Raw genomic sequence first — 26,228 nt, forward strand, 5'->3', positions numbered from 1 at the left:
TTTGGTCTTTAATCAGTTCCTTGCAGAGACCAGACTTTAAGTGAGCTCAGGATCTTGGCATTTGCTGTTCCTTCTGCCTAGAATGCTGTTCCTACTGCTCTTGATGTGGCTAGGTGGTTTTCATCCTTGAGATCTGAGCTGAAATGCCATCTTCCTTTTTAATTTAAGTTTTTGGCCATGCTGCATAGCTTGTGGGATCTCAGTTCCCCAACCAGGAATTGAACCCAGGTCATGGCAATGAAAGGCTGGAATCCTAATCACTAGGCCGCCAGGGAATTCCTTGAAATGCCATCTTTCTTGACTAGCTTACCTAAAGTAGTTCCTTGCTGCTATATTTTTTTTATTTCTGCTGAAAACTAGCCTTGATTTGCAACTGTTTAAATTATTGTCTGCTTATGTGGTTTTGGTCCATGTGCCTCACCAGAATATAAGCTCATTAAGAGGGGAGCTTTAACTGGCTTAAACATCCATACATCCCCAGTGCTCAGTATTTGGTATCTGGGGGGCACTCAGACAATACTTGTAGAAGCAATCCTAGATGTGGCCCTAGGCCCTAGGGGCTGCCAAGGTGAATAAGGCAGTCTTTTCCCTTGGGGATCTTACAGTGTGGTCGGAGAGACAGACAGACAGCAACCAGCGCATCATGCTGTATACATCAGAAGCATGTGTAAGGTGCCCATACGGACACAGCGGAGATCATGATCAGCTGAGTATGAGAGATGAGAAACAAGAGCCCAAAAAAGCCTAAAGTTTTCCAATTTGATCTTCCATTTGGATTATTGCCCATTAACCAAGATTTAAGTGCTTCCCAGTGTGCGTGGCTAGGACTTCTAACCCTTCGGTAAAAACGTTGGAAGATGTGCATTATCCATTCCTATCTTGTAAGTTACCAAGTACACCAGCCTATTGAAGCCTCTGAGAAGTCCTGCAGCAGAGAAGCTCATTTAGTTTTATTTAACTAGTGTTTCCCAAATTTCTTAAGCCTTTTTAATACTAACACCTAAAACAACCTGAAGAACACACTTGGAGAACGGCTGAGAAATAGAATAAAACCTGTATTTTCCCACAGGGCTCAGGCTCTGGGAGGATGTATTTATTTTTATTTTGGCCTTTATGATGTTGTTATCCTGGAAACCTTTGAAAATTCTGAGCTGTTTGGCACAGTCCTAAGAGTATGAATACCAGTGCCAGACTGCTGAGATTCATACCATGCTGTCTAATCTCTCTGCGCCTCAGTTTCCTCATCATTGAAATGGAGCTGATAACAATAATACCTACTTCCTGAGGTGGCTATAAGATCAACAAATTCCAGAAAGTCCTAGAAACAGCACCCAGCCCCTGGAAAGGGCTCCATAAACAAGGGCCCTGGTGAGGGGCAATATGGGGTAGGAGATGAGACATGGTCTTGGAAGCAGCACTGCCTGATTTGGTATCTCAGCCCCTCTGCTTCCTAACTCTGTGACCCCAGGAAACAACATGGAGCCTTCTTGCCTCCAGTTTTCCCCAGCAGTAAAAAGCAAGGGAATTTGCTGTACCTGCTTCATAGGTTTGTGAAGAATAAATGAATCAAATCATATGAAAGAACATCTCCTGGCATGTTAGAGTTTTCACTTTTAAAAAAATCTAAATTGTTTCTGTTATTAGCATCATTTTCTTATGTAGGTTGGCTTTTCATCACTGGAGCTGAAATTCAGTTTTTCAGCTTTCCTGGCAAGTTATTTCGGTCTTGTATTTTGGCACCCCCTTGCCTGACTCTGGAGGCCTGGAATTCAGAGTTGAGTTTGTCACACTGACTTCTCATTCTCTTCTTTTCAGTTGAGATTGGTTTTTCCATCTCGTGGGCTAACAATGTTAATGAAAGTCCTTCGATTCTTGGGACCACCTGCTCCCTCCTCTGGGCTCTGTGCCCTTCTGAAAAAATGCAGACATCTGTTTCAAATCTCTTAGCAGAAGACCTTGGGATGCTCTTGTGGCAAAATCTTCCCCCAGCCACGGACACAGTCTCCTGTTCCTGAGACAGAGGCTGGATTGGTTCCTTGTTAAAAGTTTTCTGATACCGTATCAGTAGAGAATCTTTGGAACTGATCACACCAACCCTCCCATTCAAGCCAATTACCTGATATTTAGTTGTCAGTTTACTTCAGGGACTGTCTGCTCTTAGTGAACAATTAGATTAGAGGATGCTGATGAAATTCGAGTGGCAGGAAGTAGAAGTTACATTTCTGAGTTCAGAGTTTCTATTTCAAGGTTGACTAAGTAGTAAATTCTTAGGGAGAGATTCTAGCCTAATAGAGTCAGATTTTCAAGGTCCCGCAGCCCATCCCCTGGGCATTTCACTTGCCTGCATGCCTGGCAACTTCAGCTCATTTCTAGAGGTGGGTCTCCCAGTTCTTTATGTTGGCATGAAAACAATTAATAATTTAAGTCATCCCTATTAAAAAATAGAAATACTGTATAAATGCAATACTGTAATAATAAATTTAAAAGTCGATCCAGCTGGGCACTGTTCCCAAACTACCAGCCAAGCAGAAACACAAGTAAAGAAGAAAAACTGCTATATAATACAAATGGATTCAATCTCATTGTTTTCTGCTACTCTTATATTGCAAATATACAGAATTGAAGTTACATTGCAAATAAATAGGTTTTGTGAGTTAAAACCTGGAGACTTAATCACTGTTTATAACATTATTTCTATGGGGAGAAAAGTGTATTCCACATTACAAACAGAGGGTTTGCAAGCCAATTTTTGGAATACAATAGATTTGTGAGCTGGGGGGCTTCCTGGAATCTTAACCTCTAATTGGGTGTTTTGTATTCAGGGCTAGTGATGGGTGAACATTCAAGGCCTCTGTATTTGCCTCCCAAATCCGTTCTCCCCTCTTCATTCTGGAGGCCCTGTCTCACCTTCTCCATTCTAAGCTCCTGGGGTCTTCATCTCTGTCGCCTTGTTCTGGCCCAGCCCCACCCTCCAACCACAATGGGGCCCAAGGAAGCCAGGAGGAACTCTAAATGTCATTATTTTTGTGCACCTTTTTAAATGGCAGTTAGGAGCCTGGCGGGCTACAGTCTATGAGGTCGCAAAGAGTCAGACATGACTGACATGTCGTAACACGTGGGGCTCACAGATGACCGTTCAGCCGAGTGGCCAAGTGTGTGGCTCTGAAACCAGACTTCAGACACTTGAAGCTGTGAAACCTTGGCACGTTGTAAACACCTCTCTGAGCCTCCATTTCGTCCCTATAGAGCAACATGGTTTTGAGGACTAATGTGTGTGCATGCTCAGTCTTGTCTGACTCTTTGTGACCCCTGGCTCCTCCTGAAGCCCTCCAGGCTCCTCTGTCCATGGAAATTTCCAGGCAAGAATACTGGAGCTGATTGCCATTGCTCCTTCGGGGGATCTCCCCAGCCCAGGGATTGAACCCGCATCTTCTGCGTCTCCTGCATTGGCAGGTGGGTTCTTTACCTCTGAGCCACCTGCGAAGCCCATGAGGACTAACAGAGGACTGCCCATAAACCCTCAGGACAGTGGCAGGTCCCCCCAGGTAGATACCTGGTGGGGCGGTGACTTAGGGACATCGGGCTTTAGAAACATTTCCACGAACTCAGGAAGCAAACACACTGTCGGCAGATACTTTCTGAATTCGAAACAGCAAACTTAGATAAGTGTCTGGAATCTCCCTGTTCAGAGTTTTGAACAAACTAGGAGTTAAGGGGAAGGGGGGGTGGTCCACATACGTATACAGTTGAGTAACAATCTCTAACTCTTATTATTTTGAACAGGTTAAGCTCTACAGTAGATATTATGAACAAGCCTTCTTAAGTAGTTTAATTCACTAAATTGAATTCATGGTCCTTTCACCTAGTAAAAGTTTTTTTTTTAATTAAGTTTTGGTTTTTGGCCTTTTTTTTTTCCTTCAGGCGGTTTTTTCTATCCATTAGTGCGGATTCTATTAATTTACGAGTAGGCTAGTGTCTGCATGTTGGCCTTACTTTGTAGGCATGAAATCTAGCTGGATGTTAGGGCCATAAAAATATTAATTGGAAGTCCTAGAACTTTGGGAAAGACCCTCCATGGAGAGTGGGGCAACAGCATAAGATAAGAAAAGCAAATACATGTCTGCTATTTTTTTTTTCCAGAATATGCTCATTCTAATTTGAATCCCCTTTTCCTCCTATCTGAAGAAATTATCATGAAGTCAGTTAAGAAATCAGCCTATCTGAGGTTGCTTCACTGAGGATCAGCCTTGCCGAGACCTGAGTCTGAAAATGAGATTTTAATTTTATTTGGGCAAAGGCTTAAGTGTCTATGCACTTCACCATTGCTTTTGTGGATGTATAGGAACAAGAGTGATGGCTTTCAAAAAGGACCATTTTGGTTTTGTTTACTAAAACATGGGAGCTCCGAGGTCTGTTCCCCCCCTGGAGAAAGTTTGTGTGGGTAACATGCTGTCATGAAGATTTTATCATCTGCAGTATTGAAGAAGTAATAAGATATTGTTGTTGGTTGACTATCTGGTTATACGTTCTTGGCGTTATGGTTTGCTTTTTAATTTTTATTTTTCAGTTGGCAAGAAACAGGGCATGAGATCTCAAAGGTGTTTTATAAACCAGGAATTTATGTTCAGTTGCTTAACATTGTTCAATTTTGTTTTTGCCTTATACAAAATAGGAAGTGAAAGGTCTAAACATATATATATATTTGTGTGTGTGTGTGTGTGTGTGTGTGTGTGTATGCTTCAGTGTTAAGTCACTTCAGTCCTGTCTGACTCTTTGCAACCACATGGACTGTAGCCTGCCAGGCTCCTCTGCCCATGGGATTCTCCAGGCAAGAATACTGAAGTGGGTTGCCATGCCCTCCTCTGGGGGATTTTCCTGACCCAGGGATCAAACACGTGTCTCTTATGTTTCCTGCGTTGGCAGGCAGATTCTTTACCACTAGCACCACCTGGGAAGCCTATATGTGTGTGTATATATATATAAACATGTATTTTTTCCCCAAAAGATAAACTGAAAACCTTGAAAACCTCAGTTTCTAATTTGTCCCCTCTCTAGCCCCCAATTCAAACTTTTAAAAGTAGTCTCTTCACTGTAAGTACAAGTCAGACATAAACCCTAAGGAAACTCTAGAAAGAAAACTCACCTACAGAAAGGACTTATAGAGATTTCATATTTCATCCATTCATTCAAAAATGTTTGTTGAAACCCTAGTATTTGCATATCATGTTGTCAGACACTGAAAGATCTGCAGAAGAAATATTAAAGACATTCTTCCTTCTTTTGAGGAGCTTACAGCTTATTGGGGGGCATGACATAGACACATAAAACAGTTAAGTTGTAATTCAAGGCAGCATATGATTAAATACCAAAACGTGTGGTTCCAACAAGAAGTGCTATAGGAGTTCAGAAAAGGGAGTGATAATTCAGTGGCACTAGTGTTTTCTGCCTACAAATTGGCAAATTGTAGCACTATTTGTATGAAATATTTTACACTTGTTTTTTTGGCAGCCTTAGGCCTTGACTCCCAGGCAGTATTAAAAGCCTACAAAAACATTTGTACTCCGCTCTCTTTAGAACTGGCTTTTTTTTTTTTTTTGGCCTCCTTTTAGACAGAGGAAGTGCCTTATACAAACTGGAATGCCCCTGAGAGAGAGGCAGGTCTTTTTTGACAGTCATCATCGCTTTCTAATACAAAACGGGGAACCAGCCTTGTCCTGTGTGTTTCAATCCAGCAGAATGTGTCCCTCCATTGAAAACTCTCCCTGACATTGAGAGGAGGTTTAATTTGAACTTAATGTCCGTGACGGACGAGCTAGCCATCAAGGGTCAGATAAATTTATGACTGTGGAGAATTGCTGATGAAAATCCCTGTGGTCCTGATGTTGGAGAAGGAGCCGACACAGGTGGAGGAGAGCTTGGACACAGATGTGCTGCCTTGGAAGCAGGGTTCCCCGAGATGGGAGAAGATGATGACACGCTGAAAGAATTGCACTTGGGGGTGATGTCTAATGAAACTCACTGGCTTCCTGTTCTATTTCTGTCATATTCAAATTAGCGCAGCGCTCAAAGATGAAGCTGTGAGGCCTAAATTTATTCTTAAGAATTTTTAAAAAAAGAAGAAGAAAAAGAAATAAAATGCTTGTCAAATATACTGTTTTGGACCACACTTGTCTCCACTCACTTCCTTTCAGGGACTCCCCAGAGTTGAATGAGGTTATTATTTAGTTGCTTTCAATCTCATGTGATTCATGAATTTTCAGTTTCTTTTAAAACTTACTGGTTCTCCTCCACCGCTTCATTTTAACCTTGGACCTCAAGAAGGCAGAGGTAACAGAGGTTTTGTTCTTTCCTTGATACCATTCAGTAGAATGTCTGTGGAGTCCAACACCATTTGGAAACCAAGTGACCTTTGGCATTCATTCTTGTTGAGTTGGCTGCCCTGCTGGTGAGGCAGTCTCATGACCTAGAGTGACCAAGACAGGCATAGGCGAAGCAGTGATTTCACCTTCAGCTTATGATGGTGTTTATCAAAGTAGCTGGTCCTGACCACAGCTTAAGATTTCTTTGGGGACATCCTCTGGGCTGACTGACTTGGGGAGGTGGCCCTGGCAAATGTTTCACCCAATATCTTTTGATATAATTTGGTATCTGTCTAAATAAATGTAATGTAGCAGATGGTTCTGGAATATCTTATCAAATTCTTGGGAAGACTCTGCCCTTGCAATATGTTTATTTGATTATCATACTGCAAAGCACAAAAATGGTCGCTTCATTTTTTTTTTTTTTTTTAAGCAACAGCAAAAGTTACACAATAGGTTGCTATTCTGGAAATGAATGGCAAACCTAAAATGTTTATGATGTGTAAACCTTTTCTTGGGCTGTTCTATGCTACGTTTTTCTAGAAGGTAGCTCTTTAATTTTAGAATCCAGGAGAGGATGTGTTTTGGATGTATTTGCAATGTCATCTTGAGAGATGGCTCAGGAGTCTAAGTTCAACATGTCCACATTTGTTCTCAGCTCTGAGACATGATGGAAAAAATGCTCTGCTGGTTTCCTGTTGCTTTTCATGGTTTTAGCATCATGTTCTTATTCTCACCCGAAATCAATAATCCTCATACAAAGTCTGGCATCTTGTACTGAAGCCAAGTATGAGAAAGTTTTAATGATGCATGTTTGGGGTTGCTGCTTTGCTGCCCCCTCCCTTTGTGTTTTTTTGATAGGTGTACTTTTAAAGAAGACTGTGAGCATTTAAATAATTCAGAAAACTGGCTGGATATTTTATCTGGAGCTAAAAAGTGCCCTCAAATTCACCTAATTCGAAGCAGTAAAGATAAGGTAAGAGGAAAGATTTTTAATTTGTCTCTATTTTCTCATTTTAGTCAACTGATGCCAACTTCCTTCTGTGTGTAAAATACCTATTAATGATCAAATAAGCTTAGTTATGAGAGTTCACTCAGTTAACTGATACTGTGTGAGCACCAGTTCCTGTGCATTCTGCAAGGTGATGGGGAGATAGCGGAGAATGAGATGCATCATGAACCTGCCCTCATGGAGTTTGTCATCTTGTGGAGTTGAAGATGACCATCGGTTGTTGAAATTAAGGGAAAAATGGACTAATGTCATTGAAAAACATTGATTTAAAAAAGAAGGAAAAAAAAGTTCAGATTCATGGTCAACAAGATTCCTTAAGTGCGACTTAAGTACTGAATTTTATTTTGTTTTTTAGTTCCTTTTCTTGATGTGTTCAGGTTTTTGACAACTGTCTTACGTGCATGCCTTCAGGTGATATTGATAGGGAGAGAAAGCAATACGGGCAGTGAATATTGCAAGGGGGGGGGGGTCCCTTGAAAAGTGCACGGGCTCTTGCTATGGCAGTACTATACCGCCTTTGGCAACACATCAGCCCTGTCATTGGATGAGAGAAATGAAGCAGCGTGAGCATATTCATGCATTTTCTGATTCACATACCAGCCTCGCCCCATGGGAAAATGGAATTCCTGCCTTGCAATCTCAGTGGCTGTAAGGAGACATTTTCTCCCTAATTACAGCTCTTGTATTATGAATAACTATACAGAATCACCATCAGCAGCCAGTTGACCTGTCTGCTGAGCTCACTCTGTTTTATTTGAATGCCACATTAACAAGGAGATGGGCCACTTTCTCTTTCCCCTTACACTTTGCCATTTCAAATAGCAAGAACCGTACCACTTAAGATGATTTAACATTTAATAAAAGAGAGCTAGAGCATTTAATGAGTGATAAATAATAAAAGAATCAAGCTTTCAGGTCATAACTGATCAGAACTCATGGATTTCAACTTATTTGGCTGTTTTTACTTTCTATTGCCCTCCCGAGGGTGAGGGTGTGGAGGATGGGTTGGGGAGTGCCCTCCCAAAAAAACCCTTCAAAGCTTTCATCCAAACCTCCACTAGACCTGCACTAGCATGAGCAGATTCTGTGGGAAAAGATGCTTAGGTATCTAAGTATAGGTGTGGCCAAATTTTTATTTCTGTTATCAGTCTGAAAAATAGCTGACTTTAGTGCTGATAGAGACTACTAGAAAATACCGTGATCATTGAATATACCCAGGACTCTGATAAGTGGTTATGATTACGCATGGCTTTTTTTCTTTTATCGTTTTGAAAATGTTAAGGGGAGTACTTAAGCTAAGTGCAGTGAGGGAAAGTAAGCTGTTCATTGACTAAAAAGAGCAGCTTACAGTTTGCTTACCTATCTTTGGGTTCACCAGCATAAATTAATCACCATTCACATCTAGTCTGGAACATGTTTACCACCCAGAGAACCACTGGTACTTTCTTCCCCACCTGGAGTCCCACTGTGGTTTACCCTAATCCCTCTAGAGTCTTCCCACACAAACACTCTCCAGCTCACCACCACTCTTAAGGTTAAGAAGATAAGAGTTTAGCGATTTGAGTAAAGCTATTCTTTGAAGCTAACTCTGGGCTGATTATTTTAGTAACATTGATAAGATGTCTGTCTCCAGCTCTTGGTCATATTATTTCAAAATATTTCCTGTCTTTATGGTTAACTGTGACTTCATGAGAGTCTCAGATCCTTGGTTATTTAAGTAATTTCTTATCCTGAACCTATAGAGCTGTAAGTCTATTGTCTTCTCCAGTTCTAGCTATCACAATAACTTGGTTCAAAGAGCGTTTGCTCACTGCAAGTAACATTCTAATACCTTTCTTGGTACAAAAAAAAAAAAAAATGCATATAATACAGAGCCTCTTGTTTACACAAGACAATTAGAAAGTAGTATATTCTCATCCTTGTTATGAATTTGGCATTAAAAAGAGAGAAGTAGAGCAATTCTAATTGCCATGGAGGAATATTATGAGATTTTGTTAAATAAAAATATCAAGATGCAGAAAAGTATATCTAGAGTGGTCTTATATTGATCCAAAAATGTCCCTCTATATGTTTATGACTGTGTCTCTCTATGATTAGTTGAGCATAGAGAAAAAGGTGAGAGAAATCATACTAGGTTGTAAATTCATACTAGGATTCATACTAGGCTCCCATGATGAAACAATTCATGCGGTGGAGGAAAGGTCAGAGATAGATTTAAAAAAGAGAGACGACTGAAATCCTCACATACACAGACACACACCAGAAGGGATGCATGGCAGCCCATTTTTACATTATGTAAAATTATATGTTTGGCTGTGAGAGCTGGACAATACAAAAGGCTGAGTGCCAGAGAATTGATGCCTTCGAATTATGGTGCTGGAGAAGGTTCTTGGGAGTCCCTTGGACTGCAAGGAGATCAAACGGTCTTTCTCAAAGGAAATGAACCCTGAATATTCATTGGAAGGACTGTTGGTGAAGCTGAAGCTCCAGTACACTGGCCAACTGATGAGAAGAGCTGACTCACTGGAAAAGCCCCTGATGCTGGAAAAGATTGAAGGCAGGAGGAGAAGGGGACAACAGAGGATGAGGTGATTAGATGGCATCACTGACTCGATGCGCATGAGCTTGGGCAAACTCTCGGAGAGTGAAAGACAAGGGAAGCCTGGTGTGCCACAGTCCGTGGAGTCACAGAGTTAGACATGACTGAGCGACTGAACAACAATACCTATAAAGAGATTTTTAACAGTAAAAATGGTTTATACTAATAAAAAGAGAAAAGATATAGGAATAAAAGTATTCCCCACAAATAGCATGGTTCCTCAAAGAGGAAACAGAAACATTCTTTTACAAATCAGAACAGAAACATGGAATTCTGTCACTGAAACAACCAACATTGTTTTTAAAGTTGTGTCCCATGCAGTAATACAAGAAACAAGTGTTAGTAATATAAATAATTATTGGAATGGAATAGACAAAAATATTATTTGCTCATCTTAAGTGGGTGTATTGATATATCTGTAAAATCTAAATATATTAGCTTTTAAAACTATTCAAATTAATAAAGGTCAAATAAAGTGCTAATGTTCAGTAAACGTTCAAGTATCAATAACCTTATGACATGTAAGACAAACTGTTAACACATTAATAAAAGATCCCAGTCATTAAGAACAATGGAAATACTCAGGCTCAAACCTGCAGAGTGAGGTATGTACGTTGAGTTTTAAAATTCTTTTTTCTGGGAGATACGTGTTGAAGTCACCTACCAAAAAGGTGATTTTGACTATGCAACAGTTTTACTTAGTTTTTTTCTAATAGTAATTAGATAGTGAGGCGGTGGTCTATTGAGGCTAATTATAATTCATAATAAGGAAATCTTATCAATTAAAAGTGTAAACAAATATAAAAATAAAAACAAAAAACAGGTATTTTCTTGAAAGATATGAAAAGCGTGTTAAATATATCCAGACATATACTATGTGTCTTGGTGAGACAATATCACAAAAATGTCCTCAGTCTGTTGTCTAAATTTCATGTCATCCCAGTAAAAATTTGAATAGTTTTTGTCAAAAGTGAAATCATTCAGTCGTGTCCAACTCTTTGCGACTTCATGGACTATAGCCTACCAGGCTCCTTCGTCCATGGACTTTTCCAGGCAAGGACACTGGAGTGGGTTGCCATTTCCTTTTCCATGGGATCTTCACGACCCAGGGATTGATCCTGGGTCTCCTGAACTGCAGGCGGACTCTTTACCATCTGAGCCACCAGGGAAGCCCTGAAATTAATGTATAAAATTCATCTGAAATACTAATGTGAATGGGCCAAGAATATCCAAGATATATATTGAAAAAAAGAAAATTATTTAAGCAAGACCATTTCCATATGATTTATAAACACATATATAGTGGCAATAATTTAGCCCATGAGTCTTGTTTAAAAATAAGAATATAGGGACTTCCCTGGCCGTCTAATGGTTAAGACTCCATGCTCCCAATGCAGGGAGCATGGGTTTAATCCCCATGGGTTGGGCAACTAAGATCCCACGTGCTTCGTGGTGAGGCCTAAAAACATAAATAAAAAATAAGAATATAGATTCATGGAATAGGCTACAAAGCTCAGAAATAGATGTAAAAATTTAAAGATTGTTTATTATGAATTAAGAGGAAACAAAAGAATTATTTCATAAAAAGTTGCTGAAATAACTGGCTTACAGTATGAAAATGTAATTTAATTCACATTTTTTACATGAAATATAAATTTTAGGCTAATTAAAAAATTCATCTAGAAACCTAACACAGAAAATAATTGAGCGTCAGATAATTTGGAAGTATAATTTTCTTGGATCTGAAACACTATATCATGTAATAGCAAGAGAAAAATATTCATATACTTGACTTTAAAAAAAAATCTATACCACAAAAAGTAAGTGATGACTAAAGCTCATGCTTCAGGAAAAACATTTGCAACAGGCAAAATATTAGCTGCAAGATATGAAAGCTAGGAGAAAGTAAAAAAAATATAGACACACCAAAAAATAAGCAAGCAAAAGTCTATATTCTCACAAGAGGAGGTTTAGAGAGTTAGATATAGATATGGAAATATATTCAGCTTCACCAGTTATCAAATAAATACAAATTAAAGGGAAAATAAGGTTTGTTGACACCTAGTGATGGCGATACCAATTAACACAACTTTTTAGAAAGCAATTTGACCGTAATATTTCAATAGCCATAAATAAATTCATTCTGTTTGAAGCACTGCTTCCAGGCTTAGACTTCTGGAGAAGTAATTTGAAAAAAGAAAAACCATTTGCGTATGGATGTTATTGTTGGGACATGTATAGACTTAGAAACTTGGAAATACCAAACTGTTTGGCAATAAGAGGTAAGGTTAAGCAAAATAAGGTCTGTTGATAGAATAATAGAATGTCATGTGACAAGAATTTCTTTGGCCCCATGGACATTACAAGCTAATTGACCCTCAAACTTTGTATTTCATCTGACTTTTTGGGTCTTCATTCCCACTTTATCCAGCTTAATTCAAGAGTTATTACCTGGTAAGCATTCCTACTTTGGGTTCCTTAATCAAAGGCATCAGCTTTTTAAGCATCCTTGCATGGAACCTAAGAAAATGAAAGTGTTAGTCACTCAGTCATGTCTGACTCTTTGTGACCCCATGGTCACCAGACTCCTCTGTCCATAGAACTCTCCAGGCAAGAATACTGAAGTGGGTTGCCATTTTCTTCTCCAGGGGATCTTCCCAACCCAAGGATCGAACCCAGGTCTCCCACACTACAGGCAGATTCTTTACCATCTGAGCCACAAAGGAATCCCAAAGTCGCATTAAAATACCTTCAACTCCCTGACTATCCCCTTCTTCCACTGCACTTGAAAAAAAAAAAAACAAAAACATCTCCTATTTTCATATCAGTGTCAACTTCTGCCCCATTGTTCCCCTGAAACTAAGCTCCATAGAGGTATTCCAGCAGACATGTCAGTCCTCATCTTAATTTGACCGTTTGGTTGCGTTCTTTCAACTCTTCCATTGCCTTCCATGGCGCACACTCTCCATAGTCTCTTCCTTCTTTCTTGACTGTGCCTCAGCCTCCTGTTCTGGCTCCTCCTCTCCCCGGCTCTAACTGTTGGAGTTGCTTCAGCCCCAGTTTTGGCTCTTCCTTTATCTGCCTCTACTTTGTCCACAGACAATCTTATCCACTCCTATGGCTTAATATACCATCATATGTCCATGTCTCCTTTATCTCCCACCCAGATTGCCTCTGAGGTCCAGACTCGATCTCTCCTTAATTATCACACAAGTACTTTACTGAACACAACCAAGGTTGAAGTCTTGACTTTTCCATCCAAAGTCTGCCTTCTGCCCCATGTGTCCCATTGCAACATATGGCACCTCTGTACATTCATTAGCTCACCAAACCCTCCACAGCCAGATACCCCACTTCCAGTCCTGGCCCATGCTACCTTTAAAGGGTATCTTGGAGCTGTCCGTTCTTTGCATTTCTGCTGTACCATCCTAGCCCAGGCTTCTAGCATCTCTCTCTCTCTTTTTAAAGTTTTAAATTTAATTACTTTATGATGTTGAGTTTGTTTTTGCTGTACAACGGCGTGACTCAGCTTTTAAGTATACATATATCCCCTCCCTGTTGAGCCTCCCTCCCACCCCCCATCCCACTCATCTAGGTCATCACAGAACACCGAGCTGAGTTCCCCGTATTATTCAGCTGCTTTCCGCTAGCTGCATTTTACCACATGGTAGTGTAAATATGTCAATGCTATTCTCTCAGTTTGTCCCACTCTCTCCTTCCCCTGCTGTGTCCAAAAGTCTGTGCTCTATATCTACATATCTATGCCTTCCTTGCAAATAGGCTCATCAGTTCCATTTTTCTAGATTCCATATATGTGCGTTAATATAATGATATGTGTTTTTCTCTTTCTGACTGACTTCACTGTGTATAATAGGTTCTAGGTTCATCCACCTCACTACACCGGACTCAAATGCATTCCTTTTTGTGGCTGAGTAATATTCCATTGTATATATGTACCACAACTTCTTTATCCATTCATCTGTTGATGGGCATAGAGGTTGCTTCCATGACCTGGCTATTGTAAATGGTGCTGCAATGAACTTTGGGTTACATGCGTCTTTTTGAAATTTGGTTTTCTCATGATATATCCCCATGAGCTGTTTTGCTGGGTCATATGGTGGTTTTATTCCTAGTTTTTTAAGGAGTCTCCATACTGTTCTCCATAGTGGCGGTATCAATTTGCATTCCCACCAGCAGTGATCTCAATCCTGTGTGGCCTTCCAGTTTTAGTCTAGTGAGTTTTTCCACGCTTCTGGTAGACTGTAAGCATTTTGAGGGTAAGGACTGTAGCTGCTTGCTTCACTGACATGGCGAATACCTTATGTAGCACATGGCACATCTTTAAAGTTTGATACATGTTTATGAAATAAATTAATGCAGTGATTACAGTTATGTAAATGCTATGCATATGAGAACTGAAGGCAATGTGGAAAATTTAAAGGAGCTACTGAAAGTAGGACTTGAACAAACTTTCTGATACTTTTGTTATAATGTTTGACCCGTGAAATCCATTTAAAACATACTTGTGGACAGGGTAACAGGTGATAATGATCATGCGCTGAGATGTACAGTGCAGGGAGAAATACAAGGGTGAAACATGAGTGAGACTTCAGCCAGGTGTTGAGGATGAGCTGGTGGGGATGGTTGGGGGTTCAGTGCTATGTTCAGGTCCCCTGGAGATGGGTGGACTTCAGTTCACCCATTGGAAGTTGGACTGTAAGAACTTGTGTTCTTCCAGCATGATTCTGTGGCTCAGAAACAGAACTTTTTTAAAGTAAAAAGATAGGGGTGCAACCCCAGGGCAAAAAAGATAGAGCTTATCCAAGGACGAGAGACAGTGGGTTCTTAGCTGGCCGTGCAGACTCTGGGCAGAGATCAGAAGTATAACAGAAGATGGACACCTCCCAGTGGTCAGAGACTGTCACTCTTCATTGTGGATGATCAGCTGGTCGCTTCCTATGTTCCTAGCTTCCTGATATTTAGCCCACCTCCCCACCAGATCCCCTGAATGCACCTGATGCAAAACGGGTCTCCCATTGACATATTGTTTTCTTTAACTTTTTTTTTCTTCTTCTTCTTCTTCTTTGCTTTCTTTCTCCTCCTCCTCCTCCTACTCCCTTTTCCTCCCCTCCCCGCAACATCTTCCCGCTCCTAAACATAAACAAAAAAAATTGTGTTTAGATGAGAATACTTGATTTCATAAAGATACAAAATCTCCTAAAATTAATGCATATATTTAGTACAATTCCAGTTAGACTCACAGTCCCATCACTCTATTTGGATAAAATGATCTTAAAGTTCATATGGAAAAAATACTGTCTAGAAAATGCTAAGAAAATTATGAAAATAAAAACAGATTTACCATAAATATGTTTAAGTCCACAGTCTTGAAAATTTGATGACATCGGAAAAGAAGTGGATCCATAGATAATTGGAGCAGTGCAAAGTTCAGAAATAACTTGTAGGCATATGGTGATTTAATATACGAGAAAAGTGGTATTCCCCTTCAGTGGGAAAAGGAACTTTGTTTTAAATAAATGCTTGCGACCTAGCTGATTAACCATCTGGGTAAAAGTAAAGTTGAACCCATATCTTACCCTTTGTATAAAAATAAATTCCAGATGGATTAAAGATATAAGTTTAAAAAATAAAACAGCAAAGATGGTGAAACAATATTATATTTGTCCACAAGCAAGAGCTGTGAGGAACTTTATAACCAAGACAATAAACTTTGTATTTGATCATAAAAACATGTTGTGTAGGGTAAAACACATGCAAACTGCAAGACAAACAGTATATTAGGAGAAAATGTGTCAGAAATATGACAGATAAGGATGAATATACTATACAGACAGCTCTTAAGAACTGATAAGAAAAATACACACAAAGCAGAAAAATGGTCTAAGATATGAATATGCGATTCACAATAGAGGAAATTAAATAGCCAATAAAACATCTCTTTCTTTCCATCAGCAATCCAAGATATTCTCCTGTGGCAAGTCAGAAAGTCAGTTCCTTTAAGGCTCTAGGATGGATAGAAATGATGGAAGAACACCACATAATTTGGTTCCTGTAATTTTCTTCCCCACAGACGACAGTGACAGTGATGGGAAGCTTCCCTCCAAGGCACTCAGAGTGCGTGGTGAAGAACGTGGACACGGGCAGGATGCTCTGCATGGGTGAAAGCATGCACAATGAGACCTGCACCTGCAACATCTCGACCAGAACAACTTACAAAGGCAAGTAGGCGCCACTGTTTTTTATTATCATTCTTAGAAAACGAAGAAGGCAAGAGAACCTCCTGAGCCCAGAGTGTCCAGGGACACAGGTTAAATGGCAGAATTTGGACAGCCTCACACTATAGACTCCCTCTCCCCCACTCCCTGCATCCTCCGTCCGTCCCCCTCACCTTTGCTCCCCTCCTCCTGTGGCCGGCAGGCCCCCACTATCACCTGTGGCTGGAGAAGGATGGAGGCTGGCAAATCCCCCCTCAAGTTGCTTAGGTGAGTGGCAAGCCAGAGACCATTGAACCTGACCCTTCCTGGATGGTTCAGATAGTTAAGGGATCTGAAAAACTGGGAATGCCCTTGGTGAGACGAGGAAAGGAAATGGCCAATATGTTTTCATCTTAAGTTCATTGCATTCGTTCATTCATACAGGAAGCATTTATTGAGCATCTGTGTGCCAGACACTGTGCTAGGTGGCAGGGACACCATGTCCAAAAGAGACTGATCTGTCCTTCGCTCACAGTATTTAGAGCCCCTTGGGATAGCAGCAAGTGGCCCGCCATGTGTAGCATGCAGGGCGCACAGCATACTGTGGGAAGGACGTGAGAAGGACACCTAGCTAGACTCGGGGGGGGACAGCGAGAGGGCAAGGAAAGCTTGGAGGATGAGTAGGGTTGAGGACAAAGGAAAAGGGGAAGAGTATTCCAGGCAGAGCCTAACTAGTGTGACTGACCAAAGGAAGGAAAAAGCTTTGTTTGAGGAGCCAAAAAAAGGCTCTGTGTGGCCAAGTCAAATGGGGTGGAGAGTGAAGTGACAGAAAAGGGATACCAAAGAAGGTACAAAGTGTCTGGCACAGAGCAGCCATTGATGATCAGTACATTTTTGTTGAATGAATGGTCCCCAGTGGAGAACAGGGCTGGGGGAGGGAAGGGCCGCATTCCAACAGGTCTGACGGAAGGGAAGCTGTTGCAGTGATTCAGGTTGAGGGGACTGAGGGAGGAAGCAGATGGAGGCAGTTAAGGATGGAGAGAAGGGGATGGATTCAAAGGATGCTTAGGGATGGGGTGAATTGGGAGTTTGGGATTGATACATATATACTATTGATATTATGTGTAAAATAGATAACTAATGAGAACATACTGTATCACAGAAGGAACTCTGCTTAATGCACTGTGGTGACGTGAAGGGGACGGAAATCCGAAAGAGAGGGGATGTATGTATATATTTGGCTGGTTCATTTTGCTGTACAGTAGAAACTCACCTAATGTTGTAAAGCAACTATGCTCCGATAAAAATTAATTAAAAAAAAAAAAAAGATGGCTAGGAGTTACAGTGTATGGACTGAGGATTCATGAATTCCTTTGGGTGAGAAAGACGGGGATTCAAGTGCATGGTTATTAAAATGCAGGTCTTGCTCACCTGGAACATAAGCTTCTGAAGTATTTGAGATCACTGTGAAAAGCTAATTGATTGCATTCTTAAAATTTTTTTAATCTTTGTTTTAAATTGAAATGCAGTTGATTTATAATGTAGTCAGTTGTTTTTAAAGCCTCTGTCAGTTTCTCCCAACCATTTGTCTGCCCTTTTCTCTGGATGCTTTATATATTCAGAGCCAGCAAACAGACACACTTCCTACCTCCTACATTCAGCTAGTCAGTGGCTGTTACCAAACCTTTGTAGTAGCTTCATCCCTTTCACCAAATTCTGTCTCCCTTCTGCTTTGAAGTCATCTCTTCCATAACAACCTTAATGGATTCTGCTCTAATCATCCTAATCATTCCAGTACCCTCTGCACCCCCCCCCCCCACATGCACCCCAATCTTGGTATCCAGGTGATGCATGGAACTTGAACCACTCATAAGGTATTTCCTTGGCTATCCTGTCATGGTGATGTTTCACCTAAATTTTTTTTGTCTCTTCTAGAATAACTGAATGCTTTCAGAGCTTAGATCATATATTCTCGTTTCCTTGTGAGATTTCCCAGGAGTGTTTTGTGCACAGTTGATATGCAAGAAAGTAGAACTCTTGCTAGTCTCTATCACTGGACACTTGTAGATTCCAATGACATGTATGTTTCACTGGGAGTCCCTCAGTGCTTACTGTCCATACATTCATTCTATTAACAGTTATCAAGTGTCTATTCAAATGCTCTTGCTGAGAGGTCATGCCAGCCCTCCAAACCTCCTTGTCTTTGGAACAGAGCATTATCATTTGCACAGAGACCCACTTTATGTGAGCAGAATTTTATGTGGCATCCTGGCTTTCAGAATGAATGTTCCTGTTGTAGAGAGGCCTCTTAAAGTAAGGGTTCTCAGACTTTTGGAATCATGCACTGATCATATTTCAATAGGAAAACTAGAGGTACCAACAAAGTTAGGCCAACTTATTAATTTGTCAAGGAAAGACTTTTCATTTTTAAAGTATCATCTGCTCCCCTCCTTAATTCATAAAAGGAAGAAGATACTAATACCAAAGTGGGTGACAATGAAAATATCACAGGGTAGCCCTGGTGCCTAGACACAGTGGGATTTGAAAGGTTCCACCCTGGCCTGTTGCCCCCAAACCTGGCAATACGCAATCAGTAAGGTACATGGGGAGGATTGCAAACGCAGATTCCCAACACACCCCAGGCCTGCTAAGTCAGAATATTTAGGAATATGGCTCTGGAATCTGTATTTTCATCCATTTCTCAAGTGATTCTGATATACAACCAGATTTAGGAATCATCTTGGATAGAGGATATAAGTTAAAGTGATACGGGAAATAGGCCGTTTCTCTCGTGTTGATTTAGCACACTGTTTATCATATTACTCTATTCTTTGGGGGTTTTTCTAACCAGTGGGTAGGTTTTCAAAAGCAAATAAGAAACCCTTCATCACAGATTTGTCAACAGTTGACTCCAGGAAGATCATGGCGCCCAGCCCACAGGAGCCACACTTCGCAGTTTGCTGTGTAAACATTTGCGGTGTGGGTTCTTCTGAAGGTGCGGGGTTTCCTTCTTCTGTAACATTCTGGTTATCATGTTCTAGACAGTTCTTGCTCAGTGACTTGTTTTATTCTTATGCTGTGGCCAATTACAAGCTGAGATAGTGATTCTGGGGAGAGGATGAGCTGCAAATGGGCTGTGAAATGGCTTTTTCCTAGTGATTATCCATGGGAGGCCTGGAACGAGGTGGGCTGGGGTCTGTTTGGAGGCTTGTGCTGTGCACTTCGGCTGCCTGACGGGAATGGCCCCGGGGAAGAGGCCACATACTGATGGAAATGTTAGCGAACAGCTGGCACACTCCACCCTCTATGTGGAGGAGGCAAAAAATATTTATTTTCTGTATTTCCAGCTTTGTTCGATGATAGCAGGGCTTCGCCGTCAATGACTGCTTTTCCCTCTTTGCTCCAGATGTTTCAGTTGTCAACGTGACGTTCTCATTCGGTTCCTGGCGTCTGTCAAAGAGATTCAACTTTACCAACTGCTCATCATTAAGAGAGTAAGATTTTATTTGAAATGTAAATATTCTCTCATTGGCTTTAATTTATTTATTTGCTTTACTCTCCGATTTCCTAAAGACCTCTTTTGTGGAGGAGAACTTTCCAAGTTGCCCTTTGGAGCGAGGCCTAATGGGAGATAGGAGGGCCCCTGAGCTAATCAGCTGGCTTCTTCAAGCCTCACTGAGAGGTAATGCAGCCAAGAGGCAAACGACTATGCCTGGGTGTATTTTACCCACAGGGAAATACATCTTCCTCTGACCCAGAGGTGGCCTTGAAGCAGTAGGCAAAAGGGTGCAGCTAGCGGATCAGAATGACTTTGGGAATTTGAGTCGAGGAAGAGAGTGGAACATGAGATAAGAGGAAGTCACAGTCAATGACAAGAGGAGGAGGAAGTCTCTGTCATCAGAAGAACAAGCTAGGACCTCCCCAGTGGTCCAGTGGTTAAGTGCCAGTGCAGGGGATACAGGTTCGATCCCTGATCCAGGACGATTCCACACACCTCGGAGGAAATGAGCCTGTGTACCGCAGCTGCTGAGCCCGTGTGCAATGAGAGAAGCCACCCTAACTAGAGGAAGCCCCTGTGCAGAGCAATGAAGATCCAGCACAGCCATAAATAAATAGAGAAATAATTTTTAAAAAAGAACATGTTAAGCATGACCCACATTTTTGTACCATGCTCGGCCCTGCTGAGCTGCATACCCCCCTGAATTAGGACCACACCTTCCTCTTTGCTTCTAAAGCAGAGCGAAGGCAGAGAAAAGATGTTTCACAGATTCCTGGTTTTCCAACTGAAAAATGGGATGGACATTTCCATGAAAATGATAGGAAGCTGTCCTATTAGTGATTCTGTAGTTCTTTCAATGGTTTGCTTGACCAATTGGATGAGTACCAAATGTAGGTTTCTTTGGGTCTGGCCCGGAAACCATTGTTTCTTCAGGAAAAAGGCATCGGACTCGAAGCTGAGTAGGCAGGCGACCCTACATCTATATGGACAGGAGCTGCCAGACTTTACCACCTCAGCATTCTGAAAGAGGGGTTGAGTTCAGTGATTTCTAACAAACAGAATGAATTCAAGGAGGGGAAAAGCTAAACTTGTTACTGAAAGCCTCAAAAGTCCATGAAAATGGGGGGGAAAAAGAAAAAGGGAAAGAGTTAAATAGAACTGTATAGCTCAAGGAGAGTTTAAACATAATACAGCTCCCCACCTCCAGTTGTAAAGCCTGGCGAAAAGAAGTGACTTGCCTCGGGTGCACAAGGAGGTAATTAAGAACCAGATCTCAGACCCACAGCTCCCCAGAGGGTGAGTGCCCTCCCTTTCCTGCCCTTTCCCTGGGTACCTGCTTCCCTTTTGAAAAGCACTTAGTAAGGTCATCATCACACCTGAGGGTTAGCAAGAGGAGTGCCAGTCGCAGACCTGCTTCAAGTGCACTTCGGTGGCCTGGTAAGCACGTAGGCAAGCCTGCGCTTGCTTGCTTTCTCCCACCAAAACTGCAGTTTCTGTGGGTCAGGGCCTCAGGGTGCCTTGGCATCTCTGGAAGCATATCTGAAATGCCAATATGTGTCCTCTCCCTGATCTGGTCCTCTCCTTGTCCCAGAGGCCAAAGCTCTCTCTTGCTTCCCTTAGCTACATTTCCAGACCCACTTCAATTTCCATTTTTATCGTTCTTGCTTTAACACTGATTATCCTATTAAGTGCTTTTCAAGTCTTCCGCTGTTATCCATGCATGGTTGTTTGATTAGTAGACACAATTCTTCCTTAATTTGATTAAAAAGCAAACAGTGGCACTCTGTTTCCTCTGCTTGCCAAGGTAGCACTTTTGGTTTCCCGTCTTCCAGGCATTGGGCAATGTTCCTGCTCCAGTGAGGGTGGGCTTGTGGGGGGTGGGGAGATGAGTGTCCAGAGGGAAGCTTACCTGAAGGTAAACAAATAGCAGAACCGAATGCAGAAACAGATTCAGAGGGTTCCTGTCATCTACCAATGCAGCAGGTGACCCCAGCTTCAGGTTTCCATGGCAACCCCCCAGCAAGCATCATGATGGTCCATCAGCCCCGAGGGCTGCCCAGAGCAGGGCACAAAGTCAGTACTCTTTCCCTAGCCTGAAAGAATGGTCCTCTCTCCCCTGGGTTCATCACAGTCTATCTAGGGACTTTTTTTTTCTTGTTTTTAATGCTCACACACAGCATCACAGAGGGAAATTCTAGGATGTGTGTTTTCCTAAGAATGCAGGAATTACATTGGTTTTCTGTGTTGCCAGATGTCCAGGATGTATCGGAACCGGCTGTGCTTGGTGTAAAAGTGAGAGAAAATGCATCCACCCCTTCACAGCTTGCGACCCTTCAGATTACAAGAGGAACCAGGTAAAGTGACTTTTTTTTGGTATTACAAAGTTTCACCGAAAATAAATGTTTGTGACCACCCAGCCCTAGCCTGTATTTTGTGTTTATTTCAAACTCTGAATTTCCACCCATTGGGATGTTGAAGGAATGTTCTTTGTTTCAGGACCTCTGTCCAGTGGCTTTTCAGAAATGGACACCACCCAAAACAGCAGGAGGAGGAAGATTCAAGGAGAATATGAGTAACAGAACCACTTGGGGCTTGCAGGTCAGACCCTATTTTTGTATTGATGCTGGGAAAATCCCCCTTTAAATGACAGTAACATCTGCTACTTTGGGTTCCTTTTAAAAATTCCCTATTTTGCTTTCTACCCAAATTCCCTGTTTTCCCTTTGGTTTTTAACCAAGTTTCATTTAATTGGCTCAGTACATCAGAGGCTGCACACTCACATAAAAGAAATTAAAAATCTATAATTGTGAAAAATGATGTTCTGGTAGAAGTGAAATTTTAAATCTGACGTCCTGATCTCAGGAAGAGTTAGAGGGAAGTCTAGAGCACATAGCACTGAGGGGATTTCAATTTTTAACCACATTTATGATTGCATTTCTGAGGGGTATACAAGGGCTGGGCGTGTCTATGCAAACCATACAAATGAATCTCTTTGAACTGTTTTTCTTTGTAGAGACTATCTAACCAGTAGTTAATAGTGTCAAAACAAAGAGTTGTTTCTATGTAATAAGTATACATTTCTCTTCATGCCTCAAAACTGTCCTTCGTGAAAAAATACTTTTCATGAAAATTTCTTTGGAAATTCCTCTTATTTTCTTCATAGTAAGTCACCAAGCTCAACTGACAGACATGATTGAAAAGAGAGAATATAACCAAGGAAACATTTCTGGGCAGAACATAATTGATGCACTTAGCGCACAAGTGCTGGCCTCCTTCAGTCAGGGGAAGTAAATTGAGCATCTACTATGCAGTGAAAAGCAAAAAAGGACAAGTTCTTATTCTCATTAACCTTGGGTCTAGTGGGAGCAAACAAATTAAACACAGTAACATGTTTTGTTTTTAAAGGCTCAGTTTTCTATTTCTTGACTCATCTGTGGCTTTGACATATCCATTTGCTGCTACTTAAGGTCAAGTGCCAATATAAATAAGTAGCACATTTTTAATCACCACCAAACAGTTGAGAGTAAGTGTAGGTGAATTCAGTAACAAGCAGAGGGAATGTGAATCAAAATGGATTATGAAGTTAATTAAAGGCATTAGAAAAGCTTGCTGTGCCAATATCTTCAGACTTTTTAAGTCTTCAAGGTTTTATTAAATGATGAGCCACATTACTCTTCTCATTGGTTGATGAAACTAAGGCATAGTGACAGGTGTTTAAATCAAAAAGGCAGTGGCTTTTTTTAAAAAATTAAACTTCTCTTTTGCTATTGTTTCAGTTGTTTTTTTTTTAATTGGTCAAATACATATAACACAAAGTTTACCACTTTTAAGTGTACAGTTTAGTAGTGTTAAGTGCATTCACACTGTTGTCAGTCATCACCACCATCTATCCCCAGAACATGTTTCAACTTGCAAAACTGAAACCTCGTACCCATTAAACAGTAACTCCTCATTTTCCCTTCCCCTCGGCCCTGGATTCTGCTGTTCTACTTTCAGTTCTCTATGAATTTGACTAGTCTAGGTACTTCAGATTAGGTGGAATCAAACAGGCTTTGTCTTTTTGTGACTGGCTCATTGTGCTTAATATAATGTTCTCAAGGTTCGTCCATACTGTAACATGTGTTAGAATTCCCTTTTAGGTTGAATAATGTTGCATTGTTTGTATATATTACATTTTGTTTATTCAGTCATCCATTAACGGACACTTGGGTTGCATACATCTTTTGGCCATTGTAACTAATACTTCTATAAATGGGTGTGTACAAATACCTCTTCAAGACCCTGTTTCAGTTCACTGTACTCAGCAGTGGAATTGCTGGATCATATGGTAATCCTATCTTTAATTTCTTTAGGAACACCATTCTGTTTTCCTTACCTCTCAGCCGTTGTACATTCCCACCAGCAGCATTTCAGTGTTCCAAGTTTTCCACATTCTTGCCAACACTTTTTTTTTTTTTAATAGTAACCACCTTAATTTGGTATAAGGTGGTATTTCACTGTGATTTTGATTTGCATTTGCCTACTGTTTACTCACACTGAACCTCTTTTTGTGTGCTTGTGGGCCATTCATGTGCTTCTTTGGAGAAATGTCTATTCAAGTGTTCTGTCTATTTTATAGTCAGATTGCTTGCTTTTTTTGTTGTTGTTGTTGAATTGTAGGAGTTCTTTATATATTTTAGATATCAGCCATGTATCAGATATATGATTTGCAAATATTTTCTCCTATTCCATAGATGGCCATTTCATTCTGTTGATTGTATCCTTGGATGCACAGAGGTTTAAATTTTGTTCAAGTTTAATTTATTTTTTTTTTAATTTTGTTGTCTGTGCTTTGGGTGTCACATCCAAGATATCACTGGCAAATCCAATGTCATAAAGCTCTTATTCTAAGTGTTTTATAGTTTTAATTCTTACAGTTAGGTTATTTGATCCATTTTGAGTTAATTTACATATATGGTATAAGGTAAGTGGCCAACTTCATTCTTTTCTGTGGATATCCAGTTTTCCAAGACAACTTGTTGAAAAAACTATCCTTTACCCCATTAAATATGTTTTGCACCCTTATCAAAAAAATCATGTGATCATATATGCAAGCGTTCACTTCTGGGCTGTATAGCCTATTCCATTGGTCTATAGGTCTGTCTTTATAACCATAAAATACTGTTTTGTAATAAGTTTTGAAATCAGAAAGTGAGCATTCTGAGATTTTGTTCTTCTTTTTCATGATCATTTTGAAAGAAAACTTTTTATTCTGAGATAATGTAGATTTGTATGGAGTTGTGAGAAAATAATACAGAGAGGTCTCATGTATCCTTTACCCAGTTTCTCCCAGTAGTAACATCTTGCCAAACAATAGCACAATATCACAACTAGGATTTGACCGTGACAACAGTCAATATACAGAACAACTCTGTCACCTCAAGTTTCCCCCACGTTGCCTGTCTGTAGTCATACCCACTTCCTCCTCCCCTCCCACTTGCCTATTTCTGATCTCTGGCTACCACTAATCTGTTCTTCATTCTGTAATTTTATTATTTCAAAGATTTTATATAAATGGAATCATCCAGAGGTACCCTTTGTGAACTGGTCTTTTTAACTCAACATAATTCTCTAGAAATTCATCCACATTCTTTTATGCATCAATAAAGTGTCCCTTTCTATTGCTAAGTCATGGTTCAGGCAGTGACTTTTTACATTTTTAAAGAAAAAAATAAGGTTACTGCATCCTGGTTTCCTGTATTATGTCTTCTTGAACCTTTTGACATATGTGGTTGAAAGAACTGGGGTCACCAAGGAAATAGGCGAAAGCTGGAAATAAACAAAAGCCCAGACCTGTCTTCAGGGCTTCTCCATGCATGACCTTTGGTGAAAGACATCTTTTTGATGCTGAAATGTTTTCTTTAAATACATGGGGATTCCCTGGCTGTCCAGTGTTTAGGACTCTGTCTTCCACAGCAAGGGGTATGGGTTCATCCCTCAACTGGAGAGTTAAGATCTGGCAAGCTGCATGGCATGGCCAGAAATGAATGAATGACTCCATTCAGAATGGACAACCGGGAGTGGAGCACTGTCACAGGTTGGGTTTCTCATGCTCTGTGATACACTGCTGTCTTTTCCTTATTGTGTGGAATGTGTAAATCCAGGTTTCCAGTTCGGCCCCCAGGCTGGCTTTGAATGAGGCACCGAACACTATTCCTAGCAGAGAAGCCATCAGAGGCTTTCCTTCAGCGCATCTTCCACGTCACATATGTACTGAGTGCTTCCTGTGTGCCAGGCATGGGGACATGAGATGTGAATGAATCGTACACAGTCTTAGGCCTCCTAATGCTGAGCTTGGATTGATGATCCCTACAGGTATCATTTGTGCACCTAATATATACCAATACACAGAGCTCCATGGATACCATGAGGAGGACACACAGGAATCAAGAACATCTCTTGTCATCAGTCTTAAGAATCTTATTTGCACATAAGCACATAAATAAGAATAAAAGATAGAAAAGAGTAACCTAGGAAAGGTACCAGGAAGTTTACAAACCCTGTG

The 26,228-nt window shown here is 40.7% G+C and overlaps 1 protein-coding gene across 1 annotated transcript in view; it reads left to right on the plus strand.

The window, feature by feature from the left end:
- Positions 1-26,228, plus strand: part of PLXNC1 (plexin C1) — a 152,139-nt gene that overhangs the window by 53,594 nt on the left and 72,317 nt on the right. Inside the window, exons 5-9 of the mRNA XM_070454329.1 lie at positions 7,221-7,335; positions 16,062-16,209; positions 19,592-19,679; positions 21,936-22,038; positions 22,181-22,282. Of these exons, the coding sequence (XP_070310430.1) occupies positions 7,221-7,335; positions 16,062-16,209; positions 19,592-19,679; positions 21,936-22,038; positions 22,181-22,282 (556 nt within the window). The remainder of the gene's footprint in view (positions 1-7,220; positions 7,336-16,061; positions 16,210-19,591; positions 19,680-21,935; positions 22,039-22,180; positions 22,283-26,228) is intronic.

The sequence above is a fragment of the Odocoileus virginianus genome, chromosome 24 (genome assembly GCF_023699985.2).
Source record: "Odocoileus virginianus isolate 20LAN1187 ecotype Illinois chromosome 24, Ovbor_1.2, whole genome shotgun sequence".
Taxonomy (NCBI): domain Eukaryota; kingdom Metazoa; phylum Chordata; class Mammalia; order Artiodactyla; family Cervidae; genus Odocoileus; species Odocoileus virginianus.